A 12,126-nucleotide genomic window follows, 5' to 3' on the forward strand; every position below is an offset into this window, starting at 1 on the left:
GTTTGAACTCGTTAACAGTATAAAAGACACCTGCCCACAATCTCAAACAGTCACTCTCCAAACTCAACTATGGTGAAGACCAAAGAGCTGTCGAAGGACACCAGAAACAATATTGTAGACCTGCACCAGGCTGGGAAGACTGAATCTGCAATAGGCAAGCAGCTTGGTGTGAAGAAATCTACTGTGGGAGAAATAATCAGAAAATGGAAGACCTACAAGACCACTGCTAATCTCCCTCGATCAGGGGCTCCACGCAAGATCTCAGCCCGTGGGGTCAAAATGATCACAAGGTGGGTGAGCAAAAATCCCAGAACCACACGGGGGGACCTAGTGAATGACATGCAGAAAGCTGGGACCAACGTTACAAAGGCTACCATCAGTAACACACTACGCCGCCAGGGACTCAGATCTTGCAGTGCCAGACATGTTCCCCTGCTTAAGCCAGTACATATCTGGGCGCGTCTGAAGTTTGCTAGAGAGCATTTGGATGTTCTGGAAGAGTATTGGAAGAATGTCTTATGGTCAGATGAAACCAAAGTAGAACTGTTTGGTACAAACACAACTCGTTGTGTTTGGAGAAGAGTGAATGCTGAGTTGCATCCAAAGAACACCATACCAACTGTGAAGCATGGGGGTGGCAACATCATGCTTTGGGGCTGTTTCTCTGCAAAGGGACTAGGACGACTGGTCCGTGTACATTAAAGAATGAATGGGGCCATGTATTGTGAGATTTTGAGTGCAAACCTCTTTCCATCAGCAAGGGCATTGAAGATGAAACGTGGCTGGGTCTTTCAGCATGACAATGATCCCAAGCACACTGCCAGGGCAACAAAGGAGTGGCTTCGTAAGAAGCATTTCAAGGTCCTGGAGTGGCCTAGCCAGTCTCCAGATCTCAACCCCATAGAAAACCTTTGGAGGGAGTTGAAAGTCTGTGTTGCCCGCCGACAGCCCCAAAACATCACTGCTCTAGAGGAGATATGCATGAAGGAATGGGCCAACATACCAGCAACAGTGTTGACCAACCTTGTGAAGACTTACAGAAAATGTTTGACCTCTGTCATTGCCAACAAAGGATATATAACAAAGTATTGAGATGAACTTTTGTTATTGACCAAATACTTATTTTCTAGCATTATTTGCAAATAAATTCTTTAAAAATCAGACAATGTGGTTTTCTGAATTTTTTTTCTCATTTTGTCTCTCACAGTTGAGGGGTACCTATGATGTCAATTACAGGCCTCTCTCACATGGGAGAACTTGCACAATTGGTGACTGACTAAATACTTTTTTTCCCACTGTATATATGCTGTCTATACAGCAGAGGTCTAATTTAAGAGTCCCAGTTCCTCCTTGAACAAGGAAAAAAAGAAACAGCAAGAAACGAACCTTATGAATTGAAACAATATTTGACAGCAGTTCTACCTACATATTACAGCCAGTAACGTGGGTTACCTATGCAAACACAATCTAATAATGCCTGGGTGCACATGTGTACATCTTAGGTAGTAATAGGTCATACACACTTGCATGTATAGGGTGACTGAAAACACATACGGCTGCAGTCAGTGTGCATGCGGTAATGGTATGTGTGAATAATAAGTGTTGACTCCAGACTTAAATGAGTAATTAGACTGTTATCATTAGACTTTTCTGCAGCAGTATGAGTATGTGTGTGCTATTATGCTTGTACAGGCAAAAACAAAGCCTGGTGTTTAAGTTGGAACTGTGTGCTAACCTTTATCAGATGTTTCAGATTTATGGAAGGGTGGAGTGAGGGGAGAGTTGTTGGGGGGTGTTGAAAGCAGCCTAAGAGCCTAAGTGTGTGAATGAAGAAAGTGGTACTAAGTGCCTATGTGAAAATATTTGGTTCTTTTTCTTATGTTGTACAATAAGAATACAGAAAAAGAGATAAAATACAAATAACATTAATAATTTAGGATGCATTGATACTTTGATAGAATAGATAGATGTGTTGCTGCATGGGTGAATGGATTTATGAGGGACTGCATAAATGAATAAATAAATGTAATAAAAAACAAAAATGTTCACTTCTCAAAGTTACTCCCTTTATATCCTCTTGTTTACTAAACTAGTTTACTAAAACTAGAAAATTTGACCATATCAGTCCAGTTCTATCAGCACTTCATTGGCTCCCAGTTAAATTCCGTATCAAATACAAAATTCTTCTATTAACATAAAAGGCCCTACATGGCCTCGCTCCTGAGTACCTGCAGGATCTTATAGTATATTACGAACCATCAAGACTACCTCAGCAGGGGGAAGAGCCTTTTCTTATAAAGCCCCCCAGCTCTGGAAAAACCTTCCAGATAATGTTCGGGACTCAGACACAGTCTCAATCTTTAAATCTAAGCTGAAAACTTATATGTTTAGTTTAGCTTTTGGTAATTAATGTTTCTTAGATAAGGGCTGCAGGTCCAGGGGTTCGCGGACCCAGGGAATTGTAGTACACTGAGATGCTGGAGCTGTCGTCTCGCTGCTTACACGCGATCACTCAGGTTTGTTGACGGTGGAGCAGATAGATGCTGGTGTTCTCAGGGTACGCCCGTGTCCGTGTTACCTTCTGGCTCTCTCCTTTTAATTATGCTGTGATAATCAGACCTGCCGGAGTCGTCAGACATACCCAGATGCTGATTCTCAACATTCTCTGCACTCCATAAAATTCCTCTTAGAACTAACTTTTCTCTCTTTACCTTCTTCGAGTAAATGGCCACCCAGCCCGACCTGCTGGAAGATTGCCCGCTGAGGTCCCCTCTACCTGCATCTAACCAGCTGCCACCTACCAATCCGGCCAGCAGGTCCCCCCCTAACCCGCCACCACCCATGGCTCACCCGCCTGCCGCTGCTGCCTGTTTGGTGGCCGTGCTGAAACCTAGATGGACTCGTGTCTGTCTGACACTATTAATATCACCACTATCAACTTTCTGTTGTATCTGCTTTGGTAATTTTTATCATTAATGTTTAAATAGTCTGGCCAGAGGAGGATGGGTCCCCCTTGTGAGTTTTGGTTCCTCCCAAGGTTTCTTCCTCCAGCTCTGAGGAAGTTTTTCCTTGCCACTGTCGCCGTTGGCTTGCTCACAGGGGTCTTTGACCCTTCATGTTATTTCTTCTTTCTTCTCTGTCTCTGTCCTTTATTAAGTACTAATTATGTAAAGCTGCTTTGTGACGACAACAGTTGTAAAAAGCGCTATACAAATAAATTTGACTTGACTTGACTTGACTTGTGCAGTTATACCTGCTCATCATATAGGCCACACTCACACTTTAGTTGGTTTTTGCCACCCAACTAAAATAGATGAACACAGAATTCTTTCCTTGCTTAAAAAAAACCTCAACTTCTAGTCAAGTGGAACAGCAAGAGAAAGAGAGAGAGAGAGAGAGAGAGAGAGAGAGAGAGAGACTGAAAGGGGTCAAATGAGTTTGACATCATAAAGAGAGAAAGAGCACAAAATAAAGTGTGAAAAAGAAAAGAATGAAAGAGCAAAAAAGAAAGAAAGAAAGAAAGAAGAAGAGAAAAAAAGAAAGGGTTACACAAAACAATGAAAAACCCGGTGGGGTGAGAGTGGGTGTGAAAACAAGAAGCAGAAGAAAGAAGAGAAAGATGCAGATGAAACACAATGTAATGTGAAGCTCCAAACGTACAAGTACAAGTATAAGTATACATTTACAATATTTACTGTCCACTGTCATTGCTTAAACCATACTTAATCTAGAGTCTTGGGCTGGTTGTGTGTATGTGTGTGTCCACAAACCAAAATATAGGCTTATGTTGCAATACTTACTGTACACCAGCAAGGTGGTTCTACAAGGCAGAAAATGTTTCTAATAGTGATCAGGAATTGCGAATGCGCTCCACCCTGTGTGTGTATACTTACGTTTATCACAAGTGAGCCCTGTCCAGCCTGGCTCACACACACACTGGCCTGTCACATGGTGACAGGAAGAGCCATGAACACATACACACGTCTGCTTACAGCTTGGGCCATAGAAACCATCCGGACAGACTGAAACAAAACACATTTACATATTAACATCAAGGAAATACACAAAAAACAACTCTACGATCATGCAAGTATGCTGCTTGGAAAATGTTATAGCTGTACGCAGCACCATATATTTATATGGTAGAAATACAATTTAAGCAAAACAAGTTGAATATATGTTATTTATCTAACAAATTTTATCTGTTTAATTTGTCTCATTTGAAGTAAAGGAGTTTAACAAAATATTGCAATAAACATTCAGGAACAACAATTTTCACAGATTTAAAAGTAACTGAAAATTGAGGACAATCTAGAGTTGGTTCAAAGTGCTGAATTTGAATTTTGTAGCTGTTCTCAACTCTCAATATGAGGTCCAAAGATGTGTCAATGCAAGTTAAGGTCATCATTAGACTAAAAAAAAAAACAAAGCAAACCTTTCAGAGAGAAAAGAAAATTAGCAGTTGCCAAATCAACCACAGAAATTGCAGAATAAACTCCAAGTAGACATTCAGGAAAGCCAGCACAGTTCTAGGACAAGATTCATTGGACTGAAGATACCAAGTTTAAGGTAAGTGTGGTAAAGGAGGAGAAGGCTTCATAATACAATCCGAAGCATATCACATCATCTGTCAAACATGGCAGAGGCTCTGTCATGAGCATGTATGGCCTCTAAATATGATGTTCAGTGGACTAATGAGTGGAAAGTGGAACCTTCTAGAAGACACATGATCTAATAAAACATTCCACAATAACAGCCTGTCAAAACTGAAATTTAACAGCTTTTTACAGATTTTGTTTTTTTACAGCTTGCACATATTTGCAGTTAAATTAGTTTTTAGATTCTTCATATGGCAAAATACATGTATTTCTGATCTCTGATTCATAATAATAATGTAAGTCTAAAGTGTTCTTAACAGACTAATACATGGAAATCATTCCAGAAAAAAAATAATTATTGCCAAAAACTAGTTAACCTAAGAAAGCAATTGTGTGCATTTTTTGAGTGTACATTGATGTTAATCAGCAGTCGAAAGGAGAGCTAGTCTAAAGTGTTTTTCGACAGGAACATTCTCTGCTTCACTGATTTGACCATTGGCCTGTGATTACAGTTGATGGAGAAATATGGAAAGAAAGTAATGGGAAAGAGAGAGAGAACAAGAGAGATAGGGCCTCAGATCCAATAAACTACTGAGCAGAATTGCATGAGAGCAGTGCAGGCATTAAACAAGTGAGCAAACACACACACACACCAAATGCTCTTTTAAAGACATCCTACTCATATAAAAACAGAGATGCACTTAACCCTTATACTGCCTATTTCCTGTAACATGCAAGCACACTGTTGCTGGCATGCAAAAATATTGTATCTCCAAAAGGGCAAAATGTCAACTTTATAACAGAAGGAAAAAGCCTTTTTAAAAGTTATTGTAAAAAGGTTTTTTTAGAAAATTTTTATTGGTCCATTCAGCAAGATAAATACAGTGAAAAACAACTGCATTTGCATTAAGGCAAAAGGGGGACAAAAATAGCAAAAGCGGAGATACAAGGTATGAATGTATTTGAATGTATGAATGTATGTATGTATTTGCATGACAGCAACAATATACTCCTACTCATAGATATTCTCACTCTGCTTACACAAATAGCATTAAAAAGAGTGGAACACTTTTTACTTACTAAACATTTTGGTTTCAGAATGTGCAGAATAGTAGCGAGTAATTAAATAAATACATAAATAAATTTGTTCAGAATGAGAAACCGATTTGTAAATTACTTTACGGTGACTCTGTTGATGATTTTATAATGAGAAATACGATTAAATCTTGAAGGAGAGAACAATCAATTTACTGGAAACAGATCACTTCAGTATATTATTTATCATTTCTTACAACTCTTTGTTGATCAAATAAAAATGTTGACATTGTATTAGCATCTATTGAATTAAATAACATTATTCAATGATTATAAACTTACATTTTAAACAGTACCCTTTAAAACAGACTGTGTATGCCTTGTATGTGTATGTGCTTTATTGTTAGGAAGCAAATGGTTTAGGGCAGCTGGTTACAGTCAGGTTGAGATCATTAGTAGAGATTATTGTGCTATTTTGAGTGCAGGACGGGCCACAAAGCCGGAGATGAGACTCCCTCACATCCCGCTTTAACAGTGCCAAACCAGCAGCCTGTGTGTTTTGGTGCAAGCGGGCATTACCACAACATCCACACACTCTCCTGCCCAAAACACTGTGAGAGAGACATATGATATATATGATATATAGATGCTTATATAAATAGATATACGCACACAGCCATCAAGGCCACAGTTCCAGAATGAGACTGCATACAGAAAAAAATACTTCTTCTTTTTTTAAATGTTATTAGTTATTATTATTTTCATTATTATTCATCATTATTTATTTTTAACATATAAATGCATGTATTTAATTTTACGGCATACAGTGACATGTTAAAGAAAGTGAAATGTTTGAACACAGAGCAGTAAAATGTTTGAACACAGTTTTCAACATGGTAGTAATACAATAATGTGTGTGGGACTGGTGCAAATGTATTAAGCATAGTGATTTTGATTTGGTTTTGCTGGTGTTGTGGTGGGTACATCCGTGTCACTACTAATCGAGTGAGGAAAAAAACTAACTATGAAAAACTGAATGTCTTATACAAAGTGTGCATGAACAACTGGGCTATAGTCTCTAATTATACCCTTCAGAAACAATACAGTAGAGATACATAAAGTACAAACAATTGTGCAATCATGGAATCAGAACAATAAAATAAATATGGTGATGGAGGGGAAGAGGGGGAAAAGAGGAAAGAGACCCCCCATGATCTTCTCAGCTGTCCTCACTATTCACTGTAGGGTCTCGCGGTGAGAGATATTGCAATTTCCAAACCAGACAGTGATGCAGCTGCTCAAGACACTCTCAACAGTCTCTCCAAAGAACAGGTGAGGATTGGAGGAGGAAAAAGTTTCCACAGAAAGCTGCTGGGCTCTCCTGGCTATGGAGCCAGTGTGGAGGGATCAGGTGAGGTTCTCTGTGATGTAGACACTGAGGAGCCCCTGACGTTTTCCACAAAAGACCCATTGATGTCCAGCGGGGGTGGTCACCTTGTACTCTTCTGTCAACAACCATTTTTTTTAACAACCATTTAACTCTTTGTATGCTGACTCATTGTTCTTGCTGATGCGGTTGGGATAATACACAAACTGTAGTGGGTCCAAGCTCCCTAAGGGCCCCCGGGCAGTTTGCACGTACACCTGACTTAAAGTAAACCCACTCACTCTTGAGATTAAACCACCACCACTATAAACTAAATCATAATTAGAGTCAGAAGAGTTTTCAATCAGACAAAGACAGGGTTTCTGTTTTTAAAAGGTCAATTTTAAATATTGTGATATAACTTTTTATATCAGAATATCAGTATCAGTATTTTATATCAGAATATTTAGATATAACAGAATAAGCCATACATCTATACAAAGTCAGAGTTATAATAATAAATAATAATAAATACATTGTGAAATTGCCTAAATCATTAAAAAAAAATACTGTGATACAAATAGAGCTGAGTATGTGGGTTGCGCCCATGAAAAAATTGCCAAATCCTTTCGGTCAATGCCCACATACTCAGCTCTACTGCTCCACAAATGCATATTCCTTACAAATGTGGCAAATTTAGGGGGAATTAACAGGCTTTAAAGTGGTATTGAATTTATTGCCAAGAGGCATTGTTAAAACAAATACATAATCTACCAAACACAAATTTCCCTACTTTTTGTGTTAAGTTTAGTTGGTTATATCACCCAGCCCCACTGCTAATATTTCAACATAAAGACTAAGCCAACCTGAGCAGCTTGTACAAATGAAAAATGCCATCTGTTTGTTGTTCATTCAAATAAGTGCTGATTACTCCTAATCGAGGTATAAAATAAAAATTAATTGTGATGATAATGTTCTCTCGTCTGCTCTCTGTCAGAGAAGAAGACAGGTCTGTGGTGAGCTGTCTTGTAGGAAAACAGTGCAGTGCACGCAATGACCAATACATCAATCATTGCCCCTCCATGCACAGAGTGGACAGCAGCAGGATAAATCGGCATGCATATGAACAGCGGATCAACTGCCAAAGTTAGTGTGGAATACATAATATTGTGAAATATGCTTTTACTGCTACTGTAATCTTTCACATCGTTATTTTAAGAGAAACTGCGAAACCTAGTTATTTTTGCCATATACATAGATACAATACACATACTCTCTTACTCTCTCTTTTGCATGCTATCCTTATCTGCTCTTAGCTCCATTGGTAAGTACAGCAGACTTTTGACTTGTTTTCTCAATGACTAAAAGTGTTTCCATGGAGTGTGCTGTGTTGGAAATACTGTGTGTGTTTTGTCTTTATTGTGGTTTAGTTGTAAAGCAGCACAGCTGAATGTGGTTGTCTCATTAAATAAAGGATGCGGTCCCAGATTGTCAGTGTTTGTGTGTGTGTGTGTGTGTGTGTGTGTGTGTGTACACACACACACACACACACACACACACACACAAACACTGACAATCTGGGACCGCATCCTTTATGTGTGTGTGTTTGTCTGCACGCACTCTCATGTATTCCCTCCCATGTCTTCACTCCCAGGTCTTAAGTGGACACAACCCACCTAAAGGGTTCTAACATATGTATGTAAGCACAATCATATTAATGCACATATATGCATGCACACATGCTCAGAAATGAGCAGGAATGCACACACAAACTGTTCTGTCCTCTTCATCATTAGCACACACACACACACACACACAGTATGAACATGGGCAGAATGTTGGATAATCACCACCCCTACCCATCCCAAAAGTATTAGATGGAGCACCATCATTCCAGACAACTCAGTTCCACAACTCTACAGCTCAATGTTGGGGGGATTTATACCCCCTAGCCTATGCATTCTGCTATTCTATTGGCAATACTTTACAGGGAATAGAGAAGTTGTATGTGCATTTGCACATCTGTGTCAGCAATGGGTGCAATGTAAAATTACTGAATGCATTTATTAGAAGGGGTGACCACAAACATTCGGACATGTGGGTCATCTATAGCTCCAACCACCCCCCAACTTCACATTCTTGCAGCCCTAAAGGTACCTCCTTCTCCCCCTCTAACTCCACAATGATTTTATTATACTAAATATTGTGAGTATTTACTGTGTCCACCCGTTGTCTTTATTATATTACATTTTTAAATAGAAAACTATAGTTGACATTTTCTGCTTCTCACATTTTTACTAAAAATGTACAAATCAGGCAACTATTCATAGAAATCTGACCATTTTTGTCTGCCAGTGTCAAGAAAATATCCAGAGGGGTAGTCAAGTAAAGAAAAGGATGAGTTTTAGAGTAAGATATACAATGAAAGAAAGGTGTGAGAGGATAAGAAACAGATACTAACTCAGGTTCACAGAGGCTCCTGCTGGTCTCACAAAGTACTGCATGATAAAGGAACAAGCAACGCTATCAAAAATCCACATAGCACATTAAAAACGTTACAGTTTTTAACATTAAGACTGACAATTTGTCCACACTTTCCAATAGCGTTTTAGATTAACTGTATGTCTACATAGCTCTTGATAAAAAGTAAATCTACAGTAACCTAGTATATATATCATCACCACACACATGCGCACAGGCACATGCACACACATGCACACACACACGAACACACACGCACACACTGAACATGGTCAGGATGTTGAATGATCACCACCCCATCTTATCCCAAAAGTAGTCAAAAAGTAGCCATTGTCAACCCTTTACCTGTACTATGTATTAAGTACTATGCATGTGGAGCGATTTGAGGGATTTTGAGGCATCTTGATCTTGGGCTGGCAGTTATATGGCAAATGTATGGCTTTAATGAGTCTGGCTCCACTGCCAAACCTGTTCACACTTTTTCATCAGACTTCAGTTGCTTACTTTTCACCAGGTCTATGTCCCTATCTCTAATCTTACTTGGTGACTTTAACATTCACGTGGACTCTGAATCCTCCTTATCTGTTGATTTTTTTGTGGTTACTAAGTGGTTTTAGATTATTGCAACATTGCAATAAACATTGATTTTCCTACCCATAAGCATAGGTATTTTCTTTGTCTAGGTGTTCCCTGGCAAATTGTAGTCGTCCTGATGTTCGTTTTTAGATTTAAAAGCAACAGCTTCCTTCTTGCACACCTCATGAAAATCAAACTTGTGCAGTATCTTTTTGATAGTAGATGCATACACTTTGACATCAAATGTGGCAAGAGCTACCTGTAGGTCCTGTGGTGACATTTTAGGATTGTTGGAGACTTACTGCATTTTGCAGTCTGTTCTTGGGCTTCACTTGCTAGGACGGCCTGACCTGGACAGGCCAAGATGGTGCCATGTTCTACCAGGGCGGATATTTGTGTAACACCATTTACTATACATTACTGCTTTGGTGTTCAGTGTTTATTGTAATGTATAGTTCATGTACACAACAGATACAGTAGAGAGGCACTCCTAAATGTTGGTAAAGGACAGAGCAACCAAGGTGGCAAGAGGTGGGGAGGACTTACATATTTTAGTAGGTAGGTAGGTAGATAGATAGGTAGGTAGGTAGGTAAGTAGATAGATAGATAGATATGTAGGTAGGTAGATAGATAGATAGATAGACAGACAGACAGACAGACAGATACTTTATTGCCAGTAGCAGTTATACAATACAGCACAGTCATGCAATACAATAACAATAAATAGAATTTAAAAAATTTAATTGTATTTGAACCTAATCAGTAATGAAAAGCAGTGCAGTAATAAAGAATAAGAAGGGAAAATGTCCAAGAGGAGCAGATAGCAACAGCTAAAATACAATAAATATATGAATATGAATAAACATGTGCATATTTTGGTATTTAAGTAATTAATGGTTAATGGTTAGTTCTTAGTTGTCAGGTTCAGACAAAATATTGTCTGACATTTTGTGAGCCTACAGTCAGTTGGAGGTCAGTTGAGTGGCTTAAACTCTGTACAACAAATTCACAGAAAGTTCTACTGTGCATAATCTTGTATGCGTCAAATCTGATTTGAACTTTTTGAGTCACTGTTTCTTACTAAAATGTATTATGATAAACGTAACTTGTCTTTATAAAATTATAACATAAATAATTAATAATAAGGTAAACCTCCCACTCTCTCCCATAGTCACAAACAATGTAATTTAATTTATGACCAAGTCAGTCATTTGAACTTATTTGCATGGGATAGACAAAATGGTGAGTGTGCTTGGACACCCAGAAATGAATAAGCCATACTGCACTGACATTAGCTGCCACTAGAGGGAGGCATAATTCAGTAAATAAAAAAGAACCATAGTGAATCTTAATCGAAAGAGCTGAAATTACGAGCCTGTGTATTTAGAAAAGACTTTTCGCCAGACAGGCATTCTCCTCATAGAATCCAAAAGAATCCAAAAATTGTGCTGGCATTTTCCAGTTGTGCGGTCACACAACACAGCATCAGAAGAGTTACACTGCTCTGTGCAACTGCTACGGAAAAAAACTGTGGCACATTTTGTAGTAACCAAAACTATTACTTGTGTGGCTGACATTTTTTTATATTGGAAAATTAGTGTGATCCAGCAAATACAGTAAGTATTAATTATTGGCTTGAAGTGATTAATTTAAGTGATCGATCATGGAAAACACAATTTATCTGTTACTCTAAATGTAGTCGTTCATTTGTGTTCAAAGTTTGTTTATATTATTTTGCACTTAAGTCTAATGCAGTCAAACCCTATTGAAAAGTATTGACATCCTATACTGCACGCGAGTTATGCAAACTACATTTCTAAATCAGGAGACAAAATGGACACAAAAAAGTATGCCACAGCTAAAAGTGGCAGCCATCTTGAATTTTGATCAGACCTCTGTCCAATTTTTTAGACAATAGCATGTCATAAAAAGACAGAAACTGCACAGGAACATATAGTGTTACTTAAGAACCTAATTTGCTACTTACTGGCTAAACACTTCCATTATTTATTGGCTACATTAGCCTTTAGAGCTCCAGTGCAGAAGCAAACGTCTGACACCAAACATGTC

At 38.5% G+C, this 12,126-nt stretch overlaps 1 protein-coding gene across 1 annotated transcript in view; it reads right to left on the reverse strand.

The window, feature by feature from the left end:
• The window catches only part of egfem1 (EGF-like and EMI domain containing 1), a 66,473-nt gene that overhangs the window by 17,503 nt on the left and 36,844 nt on the right, over nucleotides 1-12,126 (reverse strand). The window contains exon 17 of the mRNA XM_072690914.1: nucleotides 3,894-4,022. Within this exon, the coding sequence (XP_072547015.1) occupies nucleotides 3,894-4,022 (129 nt within the window). The remainder of the gene's footprint in view (nucleotides 1-3,893; nucleotides 4,023-12,126) is intronic.

The sequence above is a fragment of the Salminus brasiliensis genome, chromosome 11 (genome assembly GCF_030463535.1).
Source record: "Salminus brasiliensis chromosome 11, fSalBra1.hap2, whole genome shotgun sequence".
NCBI classification, from domain to species: domain Eukaryota; kingdom Metazoa; phylum Chordata; class Actinopteri; order Characiformes; family Bryconidae; genus Salminus; species Salminus brasiliensis.